The 20,543-nt window shown below is 40.7% G+C and overlaps 1 protein-coding gene across 1 annotated transcript in view; it reads left to right on the top strand.

Moving 5' to 3' along the window:
* The window catches only part of DNAH12 (dynein axonemal heavy chain 12), a 206,622-nt gene that overhangs the window by 179,124 nt on the left and 6,955 nt on the right, over positions 1 to 20,543 (top strand). The window contains exons 62-69 of the mRNA XM_077776718.1: positions 5,110 to 5,260; positions 5,472 to 5,725; positions 6,604 to 6,744; positions 9,495 to 9,632; positions 13,095 to 13,328; positions 13,618 to 13,806; positions 16,403 to 16,506; positions 18,033 to 18,237. Coding sequence (XP_077632844.1) covers positions 5,110 to 5,260; positions 5,472 to 5,725; positions 6,604 to 6,744; positions 9,495 to 9,632; positions 13,095 to 13,328; positions 13,618 to 13,806; positions 16,403 to 16,506; positions 18,033 to 18,237 — 1,416 coding nt within the window. The remainder of the gene's footprint in view (positions 1 to 5,109; positions 5,261 to 5,471; positions 5,726 to 6,603; positions 6,745 to 9,494; positions 9,633 to 13,094; positions 13,329 to 13,617; positions 13,807 to 16,402; positions 16,507 to 18,032; positions 18,238 to 20,543) is intronic.

Here is a 20,543-nt window from a genome sequence, read left to right on the forward strand (position 1 = left end):
AAGTTCTTCTTTTCTTCTTTTTTTTTTTTTTCTTCTTTTTTTTTTTTTTTTTTTTTTTTTACATTTCATGTTTTTAGTAAACCTTCACAAGGAGTATTCTCTAATGCTTCACTTAGGCTCTGAGTAGATTCAAACAGAGGTTTACATAATTACTTGACTCCTGAGTATTTCCTCTTATTTTAACCTCAAAGACCCTTGTACATTGTTAAAACTTACCTCATTCTTTCCTACCCGATAGTTGTATATATATATATGTTCTTTCACTGGATAAGGCCAAAACAATGATGGATTCATTATTTCATCACCTGTAGCCTCCCTTGTTCACAATAAACTTAGGAATGATTAGCTCTGCATCTGGAAAACACCTGCCTAGTTTGCATTCCACAGAATGGCTCCCTGATGGCCAATGGAGGTAGTTTCAATGCCAACTATGGGGTAATCGCCTAGTCTGCCATGCTTGGGAACCATGCTTACACATTACAGCACTTACCAGACTGGAATATGCAGTCATTGTCAGCTTGTTTGTCAGGGTCCCCACTACACTCTGAGCTTCGGGAAGTCAGGACCCATGTCTTATTTTGCTCACTATCTCCAGGACTTTAAACAGCGCCTAGAAGATATTAGGCTGTCTCAGTAAATGCCTGTGAATTGAGTTGAACCGAATCAAAGTAAACTAAGTTCAGTTAAAGCCTGTGTTTGTCAGGATTCTCCAGAGAAACAGAACTAACAGGATGGGTGAGAGAGAAACAGAGAGTGACAGGAATCGGCCCACAGGACTGTGGAGGCTGGCAAGTCCGGAATCTTCAGGCTAGAGGCCTGGGGAAGAGTCAGCATTGCAGCTCAGGTTCAAAGGCAATGTACTGGCAGAATTCCCTCTCCCTCAGTAGAGGACACTCTTTTTTCTCTTCAGGCTTTCAACTGATTGAGTGACACCCATTCGCATTATGGAGAGTCATTCACTTAACTCAGAGTCCACGGATTTAACAATTAATCTCAGGGGCGCCTGGATGGCTCATTCAGTTAAGTGTCTGACTCATGATTTTCGCTCAGGTCATGATCTCATGGCATGTGAGTTCAACTTCTGGGCTGGGCTCCACACTGCCAGCCTGCTTGAGATTCTCTCTCTGCTCCTCCCATGCTCTCTCTCTCTCTCTCTCTCTCTCTCTCTCTCAAAATAAATAAATAAACTTTAAAAAAAATTAATCTCATCTTAAAAATATCTTCATGGCAACAGCCAGACTAGTTTTTGACCAAATACTATGCCCTAGCAAAGCTGACACCTAAAATTCATTACCACAAGGCTTATCTCCATCTGTTCAAGTCTCCATAATTTCTTCTCTAGAGTATCTTACACAAAGGATCAAAACCTTATAGAAGAGTCATAACTTTTCCTTATATTACATTACTGGAACAAGGTACTTTTTCTATAGAAAATTATCATACTTCATTGCATCTCCAACATCTTAGGGAACATGGGCCGTGGTCTGTGCACAGAATAATGAGGGGCAAGTTCTCTGGGTCTTCAGTATCTCCCTTTCCTTAAAATGTACAATTGAATCATATGTGGATCTTGAGAAACTTAGTAGAAGACCATGAGGGGTGAGAAGGGGAAAAAATAGCTACAAACAGAGAAAGAGGGAGGAAAACCACAAGAGACTCTTAAGTACAGAGAACAAACTGAGGGTGGATGGCCGGGTGGGGGAGAGGAGAAAATGGGTGATGGGCATTGAGGAGGGCACTTGTTGGGATGAGCACTGGGTGTTGTATATAAGCCAATTTGACAATAAATTTAATTCATAAAAAATGTACAATTGAAGATCTGTGCTAGATAGAAACTATATATAGTGTTAATGGTAAAATTTCATCACTGCCCAGGTGAAGTTATTTTTAAAAAGGAAGGAAAATCTGTTATTGTGAGGTCCTTTTCGAAAAACCCTTCAGTGGCCTTTCAGTATTTTTAGAATAATGACAGAAGTACAGCTTGGTATTCTTGTTGCCTTGGCAAATCATGCCTCTTTTCTGCCATTCCATTTTATCTTTTGAAACTTCACTGTTTCTCAGGCTCCTGGGTGGCTCTATTGGTCAAACATCTCACTCTTGATTTCCCCTCAGGTCATGATCTTACAGTTGGTGAGATAGAGCCCCGTGTTGGGCTCTGTGCTGACAGCCCGGGGCCTGCTTGGGATTCTCTCTCTCCCTCTCTCATTGCTTCTTCCCTGCTCGCATGTGCACACATGCTCTCTCTCATTTTTTTAATTTTTTTAAAAATTTATTTCTAGGAGAGAGAGAGAGAGAGACAGCATGAGCAGGGGAGGGTCAGAGAGAGAGGGAGTCACAGACTCTGAAACAGGCTCCAGGCTCTGAGCTGGCAGTCAGCACAGAGCCCAACGCGGGGCTCGAACCCACGAACCACGAGATCATGACCTAAGCGAAAGTCAGACGCTTAACCGACTAAGCCACCCAGGCGCCCCTCTCTCTTTTAAAATAAATAAACATTTGAAGAAAAAAGAGAAACTTGCACTGTTTCACCTATAGAATTGCTCAGAACTACACAAAATTTCTCATATACAAGATTCCATCCATCTTCATCTATGCCAGGACCGCAGAAGTCTGCGATGATCTCTCTTCCCTCCACCAAATTCCTACAGGGTTACTTTAGAAAGTTGTTTAGCATTTAGAAGATGATATCTAATACCTCTCTGTACTTATTTTCTGTGGCTACTGTTGATGAATATCATTCTTTTATTTTAAATTAATTCTGTGGCTCAAAACTGAAAGTGTTTGAATCACATGAATACATGAGTACAGTGAAAGGTGGACTTCCAATCTCCACCTCCCAGTCACTCAGCATCCTTTCTCTCAGGCAATTATTGTTATCTGTTTCTTGTTACCCTTTATGCACATACAAATATGCAAACACATAAATTCTTTGTCCACTTATTTTTAACACAGATAGTCATATCCACTGTTTTTGTGTGTTACTTTTTCCGCTACCAGTTTATAAAGAGCTTTCTCATTCGTTTTTACAATTGCATGCTATTCCATTGTAAGCTTACACCATAATTTCTTTAACCAGTTCCTATTGATGGACCTTTACAATTATAAAAAGCACTGCAACAAATAACCTTATTCAAAAGTCATTTCTCCCATGTACAACTCTCCCTCAGAATAAAGTCCTGGGAATAAAAATCACTGAGTCTGTGGATTTGCCCATTTGTAATTTTACAGATACTCCCAATTGCCCACCATGAAAGTTATGCCAGATTACTCTTCCACAGCAATTTAAAAGAATATCTGCTTAACCCATAATTTTTCTCACACAGAATGCTGCCAAACTTTTGTATCTTTGCTAATCTGTGCAAGGGGGTTGAGAAACTTGGGGGGTGATCAGGGAAAAGACATGAACATGAGGTGGCAGTAGCACACATGCGCTATGCTGGATGATGCCGTGACAGGTTTGCATGTTGGAGAGAGAGAAGCCCCTCATAGCAGGAATCTCTCCAGATGCTGGGATTTGGGGGATGGGGGTCCCATAACTCCGAAGAGGAGGAGGGCAAGGGAACTCCCTTGGGAGAAGGGTGAAGAGGGTTATATGGGGTCTTGGTAACGTTTATCAACAGCACTATGATTTGGAGTCCCTGGCTCAGAGCCATAAAGGGCTACAGTGGCTTGGGGTCTTCATATCCTGGGACGTATCCATAGCTAGCAGATGTTGGGTGCAAAGTAGGCAGGCTGTAAATGGTTAAAAATCTCATTTGGGCTATGTTTACAATAATTGAATGTCCAAAAATTTTAGTTTGGTGTCCTTGGGCTTTTGAACTAACAGGTTGCAGCCTGCTATGAAGAAGGAAGCAATCTAGGGGTCAATACACAGAGACTATCTTTGTCCCTTGACATAACCATCTGAAAAGGCATAAAATGGTGTTTAAGTATAGTATAGTTATAACTTGTATTTTTTTATTATGAGTATTAGGGTGTAGACTAGGCCACTGTAACAGAGACCTAAAATATAGTAGCCTAAGTAAAATAGAAGTTAATCTCTCTCTCTCCTAAGAGCCCAGAGCAAATGCTTGAGGATTGGCGGGGCAGCTCTGTTTTGACATCATCCAGGCATTCAAGTTCTTTCTTTCAGGCTCGTAAAGTCCCCTAGAATGTGGTCCTCATCAGTGCAATTGAAGCTGGCTCATAAATACCACATCTGTTGAAGAGCAAAAAAAGAGTATTTTTTTAAATGCTTATTTATTTATTTGAGAGATAGAGAGCGAGCATGTGAGCAGGGGAGGGACAGGGACAGAGCAGGAGATAANCCCCTCCCCCCACATCCATCAGTCCTCAGTTTTTGTCAGCATTCAAGAGTCTCTCATGGTTTGCCTCTCTCCCTTTCCCCCACCATTTCTCCCCTTATTCTCCCCCTTGTTCCTCTGTCAAGTTCCTCCTAATCCTCCTATACGTGCAAACATATGATATTTGTCCTTCTCTGCCGAGCAGGAGATAATCTTAAGCAGGCACCATACCCAGCACGGAGCCCAACATCGAGCCCATGGAGCATGGGGCTCGAACTCACAAAACTGCAAAATGAAGACCTGAGCTGAAATCAAGTCAGTTGCTTAACCAACTGGGGCGCCCCCAAAAGAGAGTATTGAAGGCAAACTGCTTCTTTATAAAAATATATTCGGGAAGCTCCATATATAACTTCTACTTATATCCCTCTGGCCAAAACTTAGTCACGTGGCCACATCTAGGTACAAAAAAGTCAGGAAAAGTTGAGGTGGTATCACCAAAAGGAGACAAAGGGGAACATCTTGTGGTTTCTGCTATACTGACGGAGGTTAAGCATCTTTTCATATGTTTAAGATCCAGTTCTGTTTCCTTTCCAATTAACTGTTCATCTTCTCTGCCCATTTTCCTTGTGGATTCTTAGTCTTGTCCTATCAATTTATAGACACCTTTTTATGTATTGGAAAAATTAGCTCTTTGTGTACGATATGCTGCGCGCTTCTCTTGACCATGAGACTCAAACGGTACTCTTTGTTGGGGTCCAGTAATAATCAAAATTGTTGTGTAAAATGAAAATTAACACAAAGATCCTGTCATTTCTCTTTTTAACAGATAACTCCAGCTATAACAAATTATGTGACTGATAAACTCGGGAAAAAGTTTGTGGAGCCTCCACCATTTGATCTGACCAAGAGTTACTTGGACTCAAACTGTACCATTCCTTTAATTTTCGTGCTCTCTCCAGGAGCAGATCCCATGGCCAGTAAGTCTACCAACGGCAAACTGTTGAGAACTTATAAAGGACCCATGTTGCTCAATGTCCATTTCATATATGATTATAGGTCAGTCAGTAAATCTGGTAATTATAAGGAAAAGTAACTAGAATCTGCCAGTTAAATACCTGTACACTGAAACACAAGGCATATTTCATGATTTTACAGTAAGCAGTGGAACTATGTTTTGTGCTCTCTTAGGCCTGCTGAAATTTGCAAATGATAAAGCGATGTCTGGAAATAAATTTCATGCTATTTCATTGGGACAAGGACAAGGACCAGTTGCAACAAAAATGATTAAAACAGCAACAGAAGAAGGAACCTGGGTGTGCCTACAGAACTGTCACCTCGCTGTCTCCTGGATGCCCATGTTGGAAAAAATATGTGAAGATTTTACCCCTGAAGTCTGTAATTCATCCTTTAGGCTTTGGCTCACAAGTTACCCTTCTCCAAAAGTATGTTTATTTCATATCGAGTTTAGTATGTATATTTAGTTATCTCTTAAGTTATGTAAGTTGGTTTTTTTTTTTTACGTTTATTTTTTGAGACAGGCAGAGTGTGAGCGGGAGAGAGAGGGAGGGAGACACAGAATCTGAAGCAGGCTCCAGGCTCTGAGCTGTCAGCACAGAGCCCAACGTGGGGCTCAAACCCATGACCTGAGCTGAAATCTAATGATCACCCGACCCAGCCACGCAGGGACCCCTCTAACTTTTTTCTTTTTTAAACACACCATATGCGACATACAAGTTGCCAAGTTTATCTCTTTACTTTAGAGAGCAAGCACAGGCAAATGGGGGAGGGGCGGAGGGAGAGAGAGAGAGAGAGAGAGAGAGAGACTCTTAAACAGGCTCCACACCCAGTGGAACCTGAGACAGAGCTCAGTCCCACAACCCTAGATTCATAACCTGAGCCAAAATCAAGTTAAGTTGGCCACTTAACTGACTGAGCCACCCAGGCACCCCTACATTTATATCTTAATCAAGCCTTAAATGCTTAACCTTAAGAGGTCTTAAAAAACATTCCTAGAGTGGGGTGCCTGGGTGGCTCAGGTGGTTAAGCATCCAACTCTTGATTACACCTCTGGCCATGATCTCACAGTTTGTGAGATGGAGCCCTGCATCAGGCTCTGTGCTTACACCATGGAGCCTGCTTGGGATTCTCTTTCTCCTTCTGCCTGCCCCTCCCTGCCCCCACCTCTCTCTCTTCAAATAAATAAATAAACTAAAAATATTTCTGGAGTCCTCTTTCATACCTATTTTTAACCCACTAGTGTTTGTATTTTTAGGATTCGAACTGGTTATCTTGAGTAATGCCCTACCTATTCTGTCTTTAGTTCCCAGTAACCATCCTACAGAATGGAGTAAAAATGACTAACGAGCCTCCCACGGGTCTTCGGCTAAACCTGCTCCAATCATACCTCACTGATCCCATTTCTGATTCTCAGTTTTTCAGTGGATGCCCGGGAAAGGAACTGGTAATGTTCAGCATCTAGAGCTTTTCAAATGTTTTATTAAAGTGAGAAAATCTAGGAATACAAATATTTAATAATGTTAAGCTTTAGGCATTTTCTGAGAAGACAGATATTGTGAGTACCATGTTCATCATTTTCTTCCCAGCAGTTTGTGCTCTGCTTCTCACAGAGCAGACACTGAAATAAATATCTGTTGACTGAATGAACGTATCTTAGCTTGTACACCGAAATCCAATAATGAGTTTAAGACCCAAGAGTAGCAATCTATTTTCATATCATTTATTCTGTCTTTCCACAAAATGTGTGTTAGGTGCTCTCCCAGGTACTAGATACAAAGTAGTGAGAATAAAATAGACACCTCCCCCCAAATCTGCCATTGTGGAACTTAATTCTAGTGATACTGCTTTGACATATTAATAATGCTTTTCAGTGTGCTCACGTAAAATAGTTTTGCACATGGTATTGGGGACTTGGGAGTCCTCATAAATAAATAGCAACCCTTTTTTGTTTTTTCATTCTTAACCACTAAGAAACAGGAAAAAGTATAAACATAAGGGAACCAAATTTTTTAAGTTTATTTTGAGACAGAGAGAGAGCATGCACGTGCACATATAGCAGGGGAGGGGCAGAGACAGAGGGAGAGATCGAGAATCTCAAGCAGGTTCTGCACTGTCAGCACAGAGCCCAACGTGGGGCTCAGTCCCAGCAACCTTGAGATCATGACCTGAGCCGAAACCAAGAGTTGGACGCTTAACCAACTGAGCCACCCAGGTGCCTCAAGGGAACCAAATTTTAACATTAGTTACTGATAAAGACTAGGTTAGAAGATGTAGTTGACACCTGTGAACCAATGGGGCATCACTGAATAGAATTAAACAGATTTGTCCGCCCTCAGGAAAAAAGGAACGTTTTCTTCCCTAAGGGAAGCTCACTTCTAAGAAAAGGGAAAAGCTGAGCAAAGCATATCTGGTTAACTTTTCCCAAATTTATCAAACAGATAGGTCCCTTCTCCTGCAATAATTAATACAAGGATGGGGAAAGTCCAGAAGTGTTACACCAAGGTCTCCACACATGGAAGGAAACATTGGTACCAAGGGAAGCACATTCCCTGCCCTCACCCCAATATATGCCATTTATCACAGTGGCCTATTTGAGCTAGAAAATGAATAGAATTGAAAATAAAGAATTGAATTCTTTGGAAGCCAGCTAGTTTCTCTCTGCTTCATGATACCTTCTGCACACCCCTAGTTCTGAGCAATAAGTTTATTTGAAAGTCTAGGAGAAAAGGAGGATATTTGGTGTTTTAGCTAGAAAGAGAGCTTAATAAAATGGAGAAGGTGGTATGATATCTGATCCCCTTCTAGGATTTGAGCTCCTGCAAGAAATCCCAAGATTTCTCTCATACCACAGAACTGTTACAAGCACAGACCAAAAATGTGGAGGGATTATGACTTTCTTAAGAAAGAAAACTCCATTGTGTGAAAATATGTGGAAAATACACATAAATTAGGTCATTGCTCTCATTGCCAAAAGATTTTCCCTTATCAAATGTTTTACTAAAGGGGCACCTGGATGGCTCAGTTGGTTAAGCGTCCGATTTCAGCTCAGGTCATGATCTCACCATTTTGTGGGTTTGAGCCCCATGTCGAGCCCTATGCTGACAGCTCTGAGCCTGGAGCCTGCTTTGGATTCTGTGTCTCCCTCTCTCTCTGCCCCTGCCCTGTTCACACTCTGTCTCTCCCCCGCCCTCAAAAATAAACAAACATTTAAAAAAAAACTTAAACTGTTTCACCATAGTTTTCATTCACTATTATTTAAAATATGCTTTAATTTATGTACATTTCAAGAATATAGTTATTCAGTAAGGCCGTGGTGTACTTGTATTTTTTATTTTTTTAATATTTATTTATTATTTTGAGAGAGAGTATGCCAGCAGGGGAGGGGCAGAGAGAGGGAGACACAGAATCCAAAGCAGCCTTCCAGGCTCTGAGCTGTCAGCACAGAGCCCAATGGGGGGCTCGAACCCACCTACTACAGATTGCGAGATTATGACCTGAGCCGAAGTCTGATGCTTAGTGACTGAGCTACCTAAGTGCTCCTGTACTTGTACTTTAATGTTATAGAAATAATTTCTACTACTGTATCATATGAAGGTAGTTGGATGGATTTTTACTGCATTTGGAGCTATGTTTGAAATGATCTAACTGAAACCTTCAAGGTAGCATACTTGAAATTTACTTGGGGTAGGGGAGGGCGTCTTCATAGAGGTGGGTGGCCGTCCTCTGGAGCACTGACACATATGAAGACGCCGGGAGAAAGTAAGTAAACAAGGGTTTCAAAGCGACCTCCACATGGAAAGTCATAAAACCAGGAACTATGTATGAGGGCTTATTCCTATCGTAGTGACCGTGTCCCCTCAATTGTAGTGAGCACATGCCAGTGAGTCTACAGGAGGATAACATTTGAGTTACTCAAGTTGTAAATATCTATGAACAACACCAAAGTATTAGTAGCCACTACTTTGGCAAATGGTAGAATTTTTGCATTTTAATTAAGTTTATATTGCAGTTTGCCTAGCTTTGGAGGTGTTAAGTCGTAAGATTAATAGTTTTTATAGTATGCACTATTTTTAAATAGAAGTTTGAAGAGATATATGACCATAGAGTCATATAATGAAAAAGACTATTGATTCCCTTCATTTTACTAATGGAAATCTGATCAGAATTTTCTCTTGTATAATTTTTATACTAAAGGTGTGGGAGAAGTTGCTGTTTGGAGTTTGTTTTTTTCATGCCCTTGTGCAAGAGAGAAAGAAATTCGGTCCTCTTGGTTGGAATATTCCATATGGATTTAATGAATCTGACTTACGCATCAGTATTCGACAACTACAGGTAAAATTAGAAAGGAATTAACATTGATGGAGGATCACTGTGTGTCAGCCCGTAGGCATTTCCCTTTGCTTGGAATAAACTTAGTCCTCCCAACATCACTAGTAAGTGGGAGATAGTAGTAAAAATTATAACCATGGTTTAAGAAGCACTATCTCTCTAGGACTTTTTCTGCTGCAAGTAACAGGAAACCTGATTCAAACTGGCTTAAACCATAATGAAACTGACTATCTTTATGTGACTACCTCTCACATAAAAAAGAGGTACAGACGAAGGACAGGCTCTGGTGTCGGTTGATTTAGCAACTGTTGTCATCAAGGACCCTGGTTCCTTCTGTCTTTCTGGGGTGCCCTCCTCAAGTGTTAGCTTTCTATCAGTCCTTACTATTCTCTACTCTCTTCCTCTGCTCAAAGCTACAATTTAGCTCTAAGTAGAAAAGGAATTTATTGAAAGACTATTTGGGCAGATTATAGAATCACCAAGATGGCTGGAGAGCCCAGGCATCCAGAATCATATCCAGATTCACACCATGTCTTGGTAATAGCAGCTCCTCAACCCTGGTTGAGTATTAGACACCACAGCTCACAGAGCTGTTGCAGACTCTGGTCTACTGTGGGCCCTCTGATGTCATCAGAAAAAGATTCTTTGCTGTTCCTGCTTTTTTGAGCTCTAAACCCCAGTTCAAAGTCTAACTCACAGGCCTAGTCTTTGACTCTAAAAGAGGCTGCCTGGGTGGCTCAGTCAGTTAAGCATCCAACTTCAGCTCAGGTCATGATCTTGCAGTCTGTGAGTTCAAGCCCCGCATCGGGCTCTGTGCTGACTGCTCGGAGCCTGGAGCCTGCTTCAGATTCTGTGTCTCCCTCTTTCTTTGCCCCTCCCCTGCTCACACTCTCAAAAACAAATAAACATTACAAAAATAAATAAAAGAAGCTGGAAAAGTGAGTGGCAGGGTTTTCCAGTTTCTGTAGACTCACGATGTGATCTATTCAGATAGCAGCCTCTGGCCAAAACAAAAACAACAACAACAAAAACTGCTGTAAATTCCTATTAACTCAGACTTTGAACTGGACACATTACTTCTATTAATTCTAGTCCTCACAGTAACCTTGTAAGGTTGGTGTTACCCCTATTCTTGAGGAAATCAAAGCTAAGAAATGAGTTTACCCATTGAGGTAGGATTTGAACTCCAGTCTCTCCAATCCGAATACTTTCCCCATTATTTCTGTCATATTTTACCAAATACAGTAATCCAGCTGGACAACCAAAGAGTATTAATATATTTCTGCTGTTTTGCTCTGACATGGAGCCTCATTAAGGGAAACTGGACGTGTTGATAAAACCCACTGATGCTATTAGGTTTTATTTAGGTGGGGTTTTGTAAGGCTCTGAGTATATAATCATGTTTATAGCATAACAAATAATTTTTATAGAAACTTCTGATATTTTCTCACCTCTTTTTTTTTAATGTTCTTTTTTGAGAGAGAGAGGGTGAACATGAGTGGGGAAGGGGCAAATGGAGAAAGGGACAGAGGATCTGAAGCAGGCGCTGCACTAATAGCAGGGAGCCTGATGTGGGGCTCGAACTCACAAACCACATGATCATGACCTGAGCTGAAGTCAGATGCTCAACAACTGGGCCACACAGGCACCCCTCTTTTTTCTTTTAAACAAAGCAGAAACCTTAACTAGAACAGATCTATCAGTTTGAAAATCCCTGAACAACTGATGAAATTAGTGCTTACAGAATTATAATTACATGATGAAATGACATTGATTCTAAACACTTGGTTGTTGTTGTTTTTTTTTAAACAATTTAGTTGGTAGAACCCAAGCTTAGAGACATTTTGCTAAAACCATTCTGCTGCAGAAAAGCAGTCAGCTGAGAATTCTCCACCTTCTTGTCAGGTGCCTGTCTGCAGCCTCTGGTGTCGTTAACCTTTCTGGCCCCAACACTGGAGCTGGAAGGCATAGATTAAACCTTTTATATCTTCAAGAACAGGGTACTTGAGAGGGGGTCAGTCTTTAAACCATCTTTACCTAGTCATACCAGCAAAATACCATTTGCCTCCATAAAGGTAAATCAATGAACTGATGGCTAAGTTGATAGACAACCAGGGAATGAGTTGTTCACCTCTACACCTTGCATTTCCCATAAATTTAACATGAATTTCTCTTGTGGTTTCTTCATTTAGTTTTGGGGAGGAAGGGAAACCAGTTAAACATACCTTTCCCCCTACAAAGAGAAGAAAGGGAGAAACTCTTCTTTTTCACAAATGACTTACTCACTATGCCCCACCCCGAAAAGACCACCTTCCCTCTCTCTGTCAATGCTCATATTTCTTGACACTTCTTTCCCTCCTGAAAACATGGGAGTCTCCAACAAAGAATGGTATCTTCTTTGAAGCTGGCTCTGGATAATTTAGAGATATTTTTTCTTAACTGTGCACCATTTCTGCTATAATTCCTGTACTATTAGGTAATTTTCAGGGGCAAGAAAAAAGCTCCCATCCAGTTACTTACACTATCCCAATACATATGCTACCAAAATTACTGTCTGTGGGGAAATGTAGAGGATCTGAAACTGGAAGAAATAAATTCAGGCCTTCATATCATTTCACATTTCCCAGACTCACTTTCCTACTTTACAGGGTTATCGGGAGATGAGCAAGACAATATAAAAGCTATGCAAATAGTAGTGTTTTCATTACTTTTTAAAAGTTTTATTTATTAAAGTAACCTCTGCATCCAACATGGGGCTCAAACTCACAACCCTGAGATCAAGAGTTAGTTGCTTTTCTGACTGAGTCAGCCAGGTACTCCAGTTTCTATTGCTATTGTAAATGGTGTCATACTGTTGTGAACCAGGCTTTGGCACTGAAGTTTGAAATTGCTTTGTTTTTATCACATTGCAAACAGTGCCCTAAACCAGGTACCTGGTTCTCAGGCTTGGTGCTTTTGGCGTTGGGGTCAGATAGCTTCTTGCTTGTGGGCAGCTGTCCTGTGAACTGTTTAGCTGCATCTCAAGTTTCTGCCCACTAGATGGCAGTAGCATCTCCAACCACCAATCTAAAATGTCACCCCGATATTGCCAAATGTCTCCTAGGGGACAAAATTGCCCCCAATTAACAACCAGTACCCTAAAACAAGGGCAAATTATCCAAATTCATATGAACAAGACTTGGTAATTTTCATGTCATCTTTTTTTTGTTAAATGGTTTTCTTATTAGAGAAACAGCACATGTTTATTCCCCACTCCACCCCCAAAATTGGAAGATGCAGATAAGCAAAGTATTTTAAATAAACACGAACCATCCCAGCCATTCCACCAAAGGTAACTCATGGTGATAGATAATTCTTTCAACCCCACCTCTATATGCATCTTGACAGATACTTAACTTCATCTTAAAATGGATACGATGTGAAAGACTTTAAGGTTTTTCTCCCTTCATTTTTCCTTTGTTTCAGTTATTTATAAATGAGTACGACACAATCCCATTTGAAGCCATCTCCTACCTGACTGGGGAATGTAACTATGGAGGAAGAGTGACAGATGACTGGGACAGACGTCTCCTCTTAACCATGCTGGCTGACTTTTATAATCCACAAATAATCGAAAACCCTCATTACAAGTTTTCTCCCAGTGGAAACTATTTTGCACCTCCCAAAGGCTCCTACGATGAGTACATTGAATTCATTAAGGTAACTCATGTCACTGGAAATGGGGTTAGATTTAAGTGTGATTTTTTCTAAAAGCAAATAACAAAATGTTCCTCTGTAATGTAGAGAGCTAGCCAAGTAGTATGGTTTTCAATCAACTTTCAGTATCTTGTTTCTAGGAATTACTGAAAATTAGGAGAGTTTGATGTCTCGTGGCTTAATGTTGAGTTGATTTTTTTAACCCTTTTGGGTCTGCATGAATTAATGCAGATGCGTTATGAATTAATGTATCCAGCGAAAATGTGATGCTTCTTCATCTGTTTTCTGGTAGAAACTTCCATTTACTCAACACCCTGAGATATTTGGATTACATGAAAATGTTGATATCTCCAAAGATCTGCATCAAACCAAAGTCCTCTTTGAGTCCTTGCTTCTCACCCAAGGAGGCTCCAAACAGACAGGATCCTCAGGAAGCACTGACCAGATTCTCTTAGAAATTACCAAAGATATTCTCAACAAGGTGATGTTTAATTTAGAATATGATGCTTATAATGTAAATTAAAGTACTGGAAGCGCAATCTGAACACTCTAGTTTAACAGCATTATGATCTTGAGTGACATCCTTTGCCTTTCTGAGCACTTGTTCCCAAATCACTATGGTGATCATAGTGCCAACTATGTAAGGTTCTTGTGAACATTTAAAAGATCATGAATTTGGGGTGCCTGGGTGGCTCAGTCAGTTGAGCATCCGACTCTCGATTTTGGCTAAGGTCGAGCCCCATGTTGAGCATGGAGCCACTTAGGATTCTCTCTCTCCCTCTGCTTCCCACCTGCTTTTATGCACACACACTCTTTCTCTCTCTCTCTGTCTGTCTGTCTCAAAAAAAAAAAACAAAAAAAACAAACAGAAACAAAGGAGCATGAATTTAAAATGCTCTGAACGATGGCACATCACTAAGTTGTTAGTAAATATAGTTGTAGATGAGTAAATGAACATATGACTTATTGTTTCCACAGATAATGGATCTATTTAAAAGCTGGAGAAAATTGTCGGAACTTGCTGGTTCAAGGAGTGAATGGTTTTCAGTCTATATCTTAGGGAGTGAGGGGGCACAGGGGGATAAGATCACCACTAAAGTAGTAAATACACCTTTTTTTTTTTCCTTCTTAATATAGTTAAAAGTACTTAGCTTACTAGGTAGAGAGGGATGATACTCTTTCCTCCCACCTTTTCTCGTGTCTTAAATTCCATAAGGAACTACACAGGGAACTTTAAAAGGATTATGATCGCACGTGCAGATCTTTACAATTCCCCTCCAGGTAAATACTATAATTGTCCCCGTATTTCATTGTCAAGTATTCTGACAGAGCAGAGCCTGACCGGGAGTCCATCTGTCTTGAAGACCCATGGACAGCACCACTCCTCTGTGTTGGTTGTCTTGCCCTCCCCCACCCCGTAAGGAGATCCTCCTCGCAGGACGTGTGGCTGCAGCCACTGAAGAAAGAGGGGAGCCGCCCTGCTGTGACCCCTGGCTGAAAGCCAGCCAGCCCCCTCCCACCCTGTCCCCTGGACCGCTGCTTCTGCTCTTTGCCTTGTCTCACCCCTGGCCCCTTACTCGTTCTGCAGTTTATCTTGGGAGAGGCGGGGGTGTATGGAGGGGCGGTGGTTTGGGCCCTTGCAGAATGGTGGCTCTCACAAGGAAGTTATCTAGCAATGGCATTTGGGATACTTCTGGGGTAAAGGGGTTGTGCTAAACCAAAAGGTCCTTGAGTGACAGCAGCTAGTGTGACGATAATTCTTTCGCACCACTCAGGGACCATCATCCACGGACACTCTGGGCAGCTCAGTTCTTAGTTCAGAAATTCCTTGATTGGGAAACTGCTTTGCCATTTAGGAGTGTGAAGTCCACTGTCCCGAGGCTTGATTATCAGTCCCAAAGTCCCCTTCACTTCTCAAGCATCTCTGAGGTGCCTCATAGAAATCAGACACTTGATAGTGTTCTCTCTCTATTCCCTGGAACTTTGCTACAGTCACACATTAATTATTTGAAAATGGGGTAAGCTAAGCTATTTGGAACCACTTGATAACTGATTGAAAATAAATATAAAACAGTTATGAAATGGAAAATCTGTTTTTACCAGTGGAAAATAAGATTCGGCTTACAAAAGTAATTACATGACTTTTCAGAAATAGCTATCTTCCTCAAAGTGCTATAGCCTATAGTTAAGAGCACGGGCTTTGCAGTTAGAGACCTGAGTGTGCAAACAAATCACCTTTGGCTGTGTGCCCTTGGGCAGTTACTTAACCTGTCTGTACAGCTGACTCTTGAACAATATGGGTTTAAGCTGCACAGATCCACTTATTTTTTTTTTAGAATTATTTTTAGAAATACAGCACAGTAATGTAAATGTTTTTTCCCTTCTTTAAAATTTTCTTTAAATATTTTCTCTCTAGCTTCCCTTATTATAAGAATACAGTATAGAATACATATGCCATACAAAATATGTATTGACTGTTTATGTTATTGGTAAGGCTTCCGGTCAATAGTAGGCTTTTAGTAATTAAGCTTTTGGAGGGGTACCTGGGTGGCTCAGTCGGTTAGGTGTCTGACTTGGCTCAGGTCACGATCTTGCAGTCCATGGGTTCAAGCCCTGCATCGGGCTGTATTCTGACAGCTCAGAGCCTGAAGCCTGCTTCAGATTCTGTGTTTCCCTCCCTCTTTCTCTCTGCCCCTCCCCTGCTCATGCTCTGTCTGTCTCTCTCTCTCAAAAATAAACATCAAAAAGTTTTTTTAATAAAAAAAAGTTTTTGGAGAGTCAAATTTACACATGGAGTTTTGACTATGTAGGGGGGGAGAGGAGGAGGTCAGTGTCCTAACCTACACTGTTCAAGGGTTAGCTGTACTTGAATTTCCTCCTCTGTATAATGGAGATGATAATGGCCACCTGAGAGTGTAAGGTCAGCATGAAATGAGATAATGTACAGGAAGCACCTAGCACAATGCCCCCCAGCCCATAGTAACTGCCTAGTGTTAGCTGTCAGTTATAGGACAGCTGAATGAAGTGAATTATCCATTCCAAGAGTAATATGTGACCTTCCAAATTCATTCTCTTAGCTACCAAATGATTTCGACATCGAAACAGCACTATTGATGTATCCTGTGAGATATGAAGAGAGCATGAATACTGTGTTAGTACAAGAAATGGAAAGATTTAACAAGTAAGGATCTCTACGCCTGCTGGTTCAGAAGACAACCAACCCAAGTTGATTAAAAAAAAAAAAAAAACATACATTAAAATTTTAAGAAAAAATTATCGAAACCTGCCATTTCCTTAGGATCCACTCCCACTCTTTAAAGTTGTAGCATCTTCCGCCACAGAAGTAAGGGTATCTTTTAGAATGCAAACATGATGACAGAAATGAGATCTATTTTTACTGGTGAAAATATCCACTCATCATAATTTCTCATCCATCCATTACTATTCTCCTCAGGAATTCAAGAGCAAATGAAGGTTAACTGAGCCTGTATGTAGTTGCATCTTTTGTCATGTTCCGCCACATGACGCATGCACGCCTCCCTTTTCTTCTTGAGTCCAACCTCGGTTGATTAAGTATCCTTGAGAGCAAACAAATTTTTGCTTTGAATTTTTCAAATGTTTCTGTATTTTGAAAGAGTGAGAAAGGGGGAGAGAGAGAGAGAATCCCAAACAGGTTCCATGCTGTCAGCACAGAGCCTGACACAGGGCTCAAACTCATGAACCATGAGATCATGACCTGAGCTGAAATCAAGAGTCAGACGCTTAACTGACTGAGCCACCCAGGTGGCCCTTTGAATTTTTTCATTGATTTTTCTACAGTCAATATGGCTTAAGGAATGGAGAAATTGTTTAGGTTATGAATTTTCTAAGGTGTTTTCAAGTTTATTTGGTTTTGGGACTCGCTGACACTTAAAAACAAAATATATTAAAATATTATGATGTGTTAGTTCAGTATTTTTTTATACAATGACCACATATGTTTATAGGTACTAACATACTGTCTCTCTGTTGCTTAGGCTTCTAGCCTAAAACCCTCACTTCAGGTACATTTGTAGTGTTGTCAGCAGTTTGGGCCTATGTGAGAAACAAAGTCTTTGCAGATGTATCAGTGAATATATGCTTTATGCTTTAATGCATCATTTCACAAATGTCAGCCTTTCATGCCACCTGTAACATCATTTACCTAATATTTTTCCTAAAATCATCCTCTGCTTAAATCAGCCTGGTCTTAAGCCATAATAACCAGAAAACAATTTTGATATGCTATCTTGTACTATTTTCTATATTATGTAATGATTAAAATGAAAAAGTTTCATCCAGGGGCTCCTGGATGGCTCAGCCGGCTAAGCATCCAACTCTTGATTTTAGCTCAGGTCATGACCTCACAGCTCATGAGCTAAAACCCTGTGTTGGGCTCTCCACTGTGCAAAGCCTGCTTGGGAGTCTCTCTCTCCCTCTCTCTCTGCCTCTCCCATGCTCGCTCATGTGCTCTCTCTCTCTCTCTCCCTCTCAAAATAAATAAATTACCTTAAAATAAAAGGTTCATCTGAGTATCACTTAAAAGTACCTTCCATTACCAAGTGGGAAGTGAGAACATTTGGGGAAACACTCCCACAAAGCTATGAGTGAGATTTCTTCTTCTGGAAATACAGCATGTTGAAATTTACCATTGTATGTACACTGATGATTTGATTCTTTTCCTTGCAGTTTAATTAGAACTATACGCAATACTCTACGGGACCTTGAAAAAGCTATCAAGGGCTTGGTCGTAATGGATTCTGCATTGGAGGCACTCTCTGGCAGTTTGCTTGTTGGAAAAGTTCCAGAAATATGGGCCACACGATCATACCCAAGTCTTAAGCCCCTAGGAAGTTATATCACAGATTTTCTAGCCCGGTTGAACTTTTTACAGGTAAAGGATTAAATATGTGTGTGTATATGTATGATTTTAGTTTTTGGTTAACTGGAGAGAGATTAGAAACACTCTGGTCACTTCAGTGTCTCTGGGTTGAATGGAATGTGGTTAGAGGTTTCATGGTAATCTAACCAAAATTTCAGAATGTTAAAAATTACACATATTTCAAAGTACTCAGTAGAAAATTAAAATTTTACATAGTCCAAGTAAAATGAGACATTTATATTTTTTTAAGATTCTAAGTTTAGGGCACCTGGATGGCTCAGTTGCTTGAGCGTCTGACTTCAGCTCAGGTCATGATCTCACAGTTCATGAGTTCAAGTCCTGCATTGGGCTCAGTGCTGTCATCACAGAGCTTGCTTGGGATTTTCTCTCTCCCTCGCTCTTTGACCCTCCCCCCACTCATGCTGTCCTCTCAAAAATAAATAAAACATTAAAAAAAAAGATTCTAAGTTTATGGTTCTCTGAGACCACATACTTGGTCTTGTAATTTTAACACTGATGGTAAATCTCAAAAAGAGCCTGAGATTTGGATTTACCAATAATTGGCCATTGTCTTAAAATCTGTGCTTCTTACCCCTTATCTCATAAAACCAGGGAAATGTTGAATGCTTTGAAATCTATCCCCAAATACACGCAAAAAGGGTGTTCAGAGCACTGTTTCTCTTCCTCGGGTCCTCGGCTTGTCCCCATTGTATGGTTGTTTGTGTAAGAGTTGGGGAGAGCCCCCAAAACACTTTTTGGAAATTTCCATTATTTATATGATCTTTCCCTGTTTAGTTGCCCTTTTTTTTTCTTTTTTGAGAGAGGTGGCAGAGGGAGGGGACAGTGAGAGAGAGAGAGACAATCTCAGGTGGCTCCACACCCAGCAAGGAGTCGGACTTAGGGCTCGATCTCACAACCGACAGTGAGATCATGACCTGAGACAAAATCAAGAGTTGGACACTTAACTGACTGAGCCACCCAGGTGCCCCAGTTTGTTTACAGATGAGCTTTGTTTGTTTCACTGGGGAAGCTACTCATAAAATAGCCAGTGCTTCTGAGGATGTGGAGAGAGAGGCTTTCTCATACACCCCTTTGTAATTTTTACCAGTCTAACAGATTGATCGTGTCTTAGGACTTCAATCTGCTTTTTATTTATTTGTTTTTTGTAATTAGTGAGCTTGTGTTTCTTTGGCATATGTGCTTGCCGTTTGTATTTTCTCCCGTGAACTGCCTCTTCGTCTCCTTCCTAGGCTCATTTTTCTTTTGGACTATTTCTTAAAAATTAATTTATAAGAACTGGTTGTGTAGATTTTACATTTAACAAAAGAAACAGCCTAGAATGGGGTTGTCAGAGTTCGGGCTTTAGAAGAGTTGCCACCAAACAGTTTTCTCATCCATAAAATGGTTCATTTCACCTCATAGGATAACAATCCATGGTATGGGCTAAGAATTCAGTAAAAGTGGACTATTCTTCGGTAACATCATAAATTGTTGAACTTTATCAAATGCCTTTTCAGCACTATTGCTGTTGATGTGGGGTGTTTTTCCTCTTTAGCTTATATTGCATTGAATTATTTACTAGATTTCCAAGTGGAAACCCATCGTTGTGTTTCTAAAAAAACATTACTCTTGGTCAGTGGATCTTCATTCTTTTAATGCTGTAATCAATTCCATTTGGATATTTTTAGTTTTTTGATATACATCACCTAATCAGTCAGAAAAATTATTTAGTTGTATCCCCAACAAGAAGGTCTGTTTCTCAGAATTAATGTTTTTTTTTTAATCTTTAACTATCAACTATGAGCTATCAACTAACTTGACAGTTAAAGCTGTGTCTTCCTGGGTGAGCCCTAGCCACATCTGCAACATGCCTTCTGAATTCCTCCGGTGTGGACCAGCCTCTTCCCATCCCTTATCAAAAGTATTTATTTGCCTTGCGGGTGCCTGGGTGGCTCAGCCAGTTAAGCATCCAACTTCTGCTTAGGTCATGATCTCAGTTTGTGAGTTCAAGCCCACGTTAGGCTCTGTGCTGACAGCCTGGAGCCTGAGTCCCCCTCTTTCTCTGCCCCTCCCCTGCTCATTGTCTGTCTGTCTCTCTGTCTCAAAAATAAATACTGAAAATTTTTTTTTACGCATTTTCCTTATAATTAATCATATCCTCCCCTTGTCACAGTCTTCCTTTCTTTTATACTCCAGTTCATTTCCCAAGCTTTTTTTCCAGAACTGCTCACACTTTGCATATACTGCTTCTTCCTGCAGGGCCTTTAAGAGTCATTACCTTGGTCTTTAAGAGGGGTCCTGGCATGGTGCCAGGAGGG

The sequence above is a fragment of the Crocuta crocuta genome, unplaced genomic scaffold (assembly GCF_008692635.1).
Source record: "Crocuta crocuta isolate KB4526 unplaced genomic scaffold, BGI_CrCroc_1.0 scaffold87, whole genome shotgun sequence".
Lineage (NCBI taxonomy): Eukaryota > Metazoa > Chordata > Mammalia > Carnivora > Hyaenidae > Crocuta > Crocuta crocuta.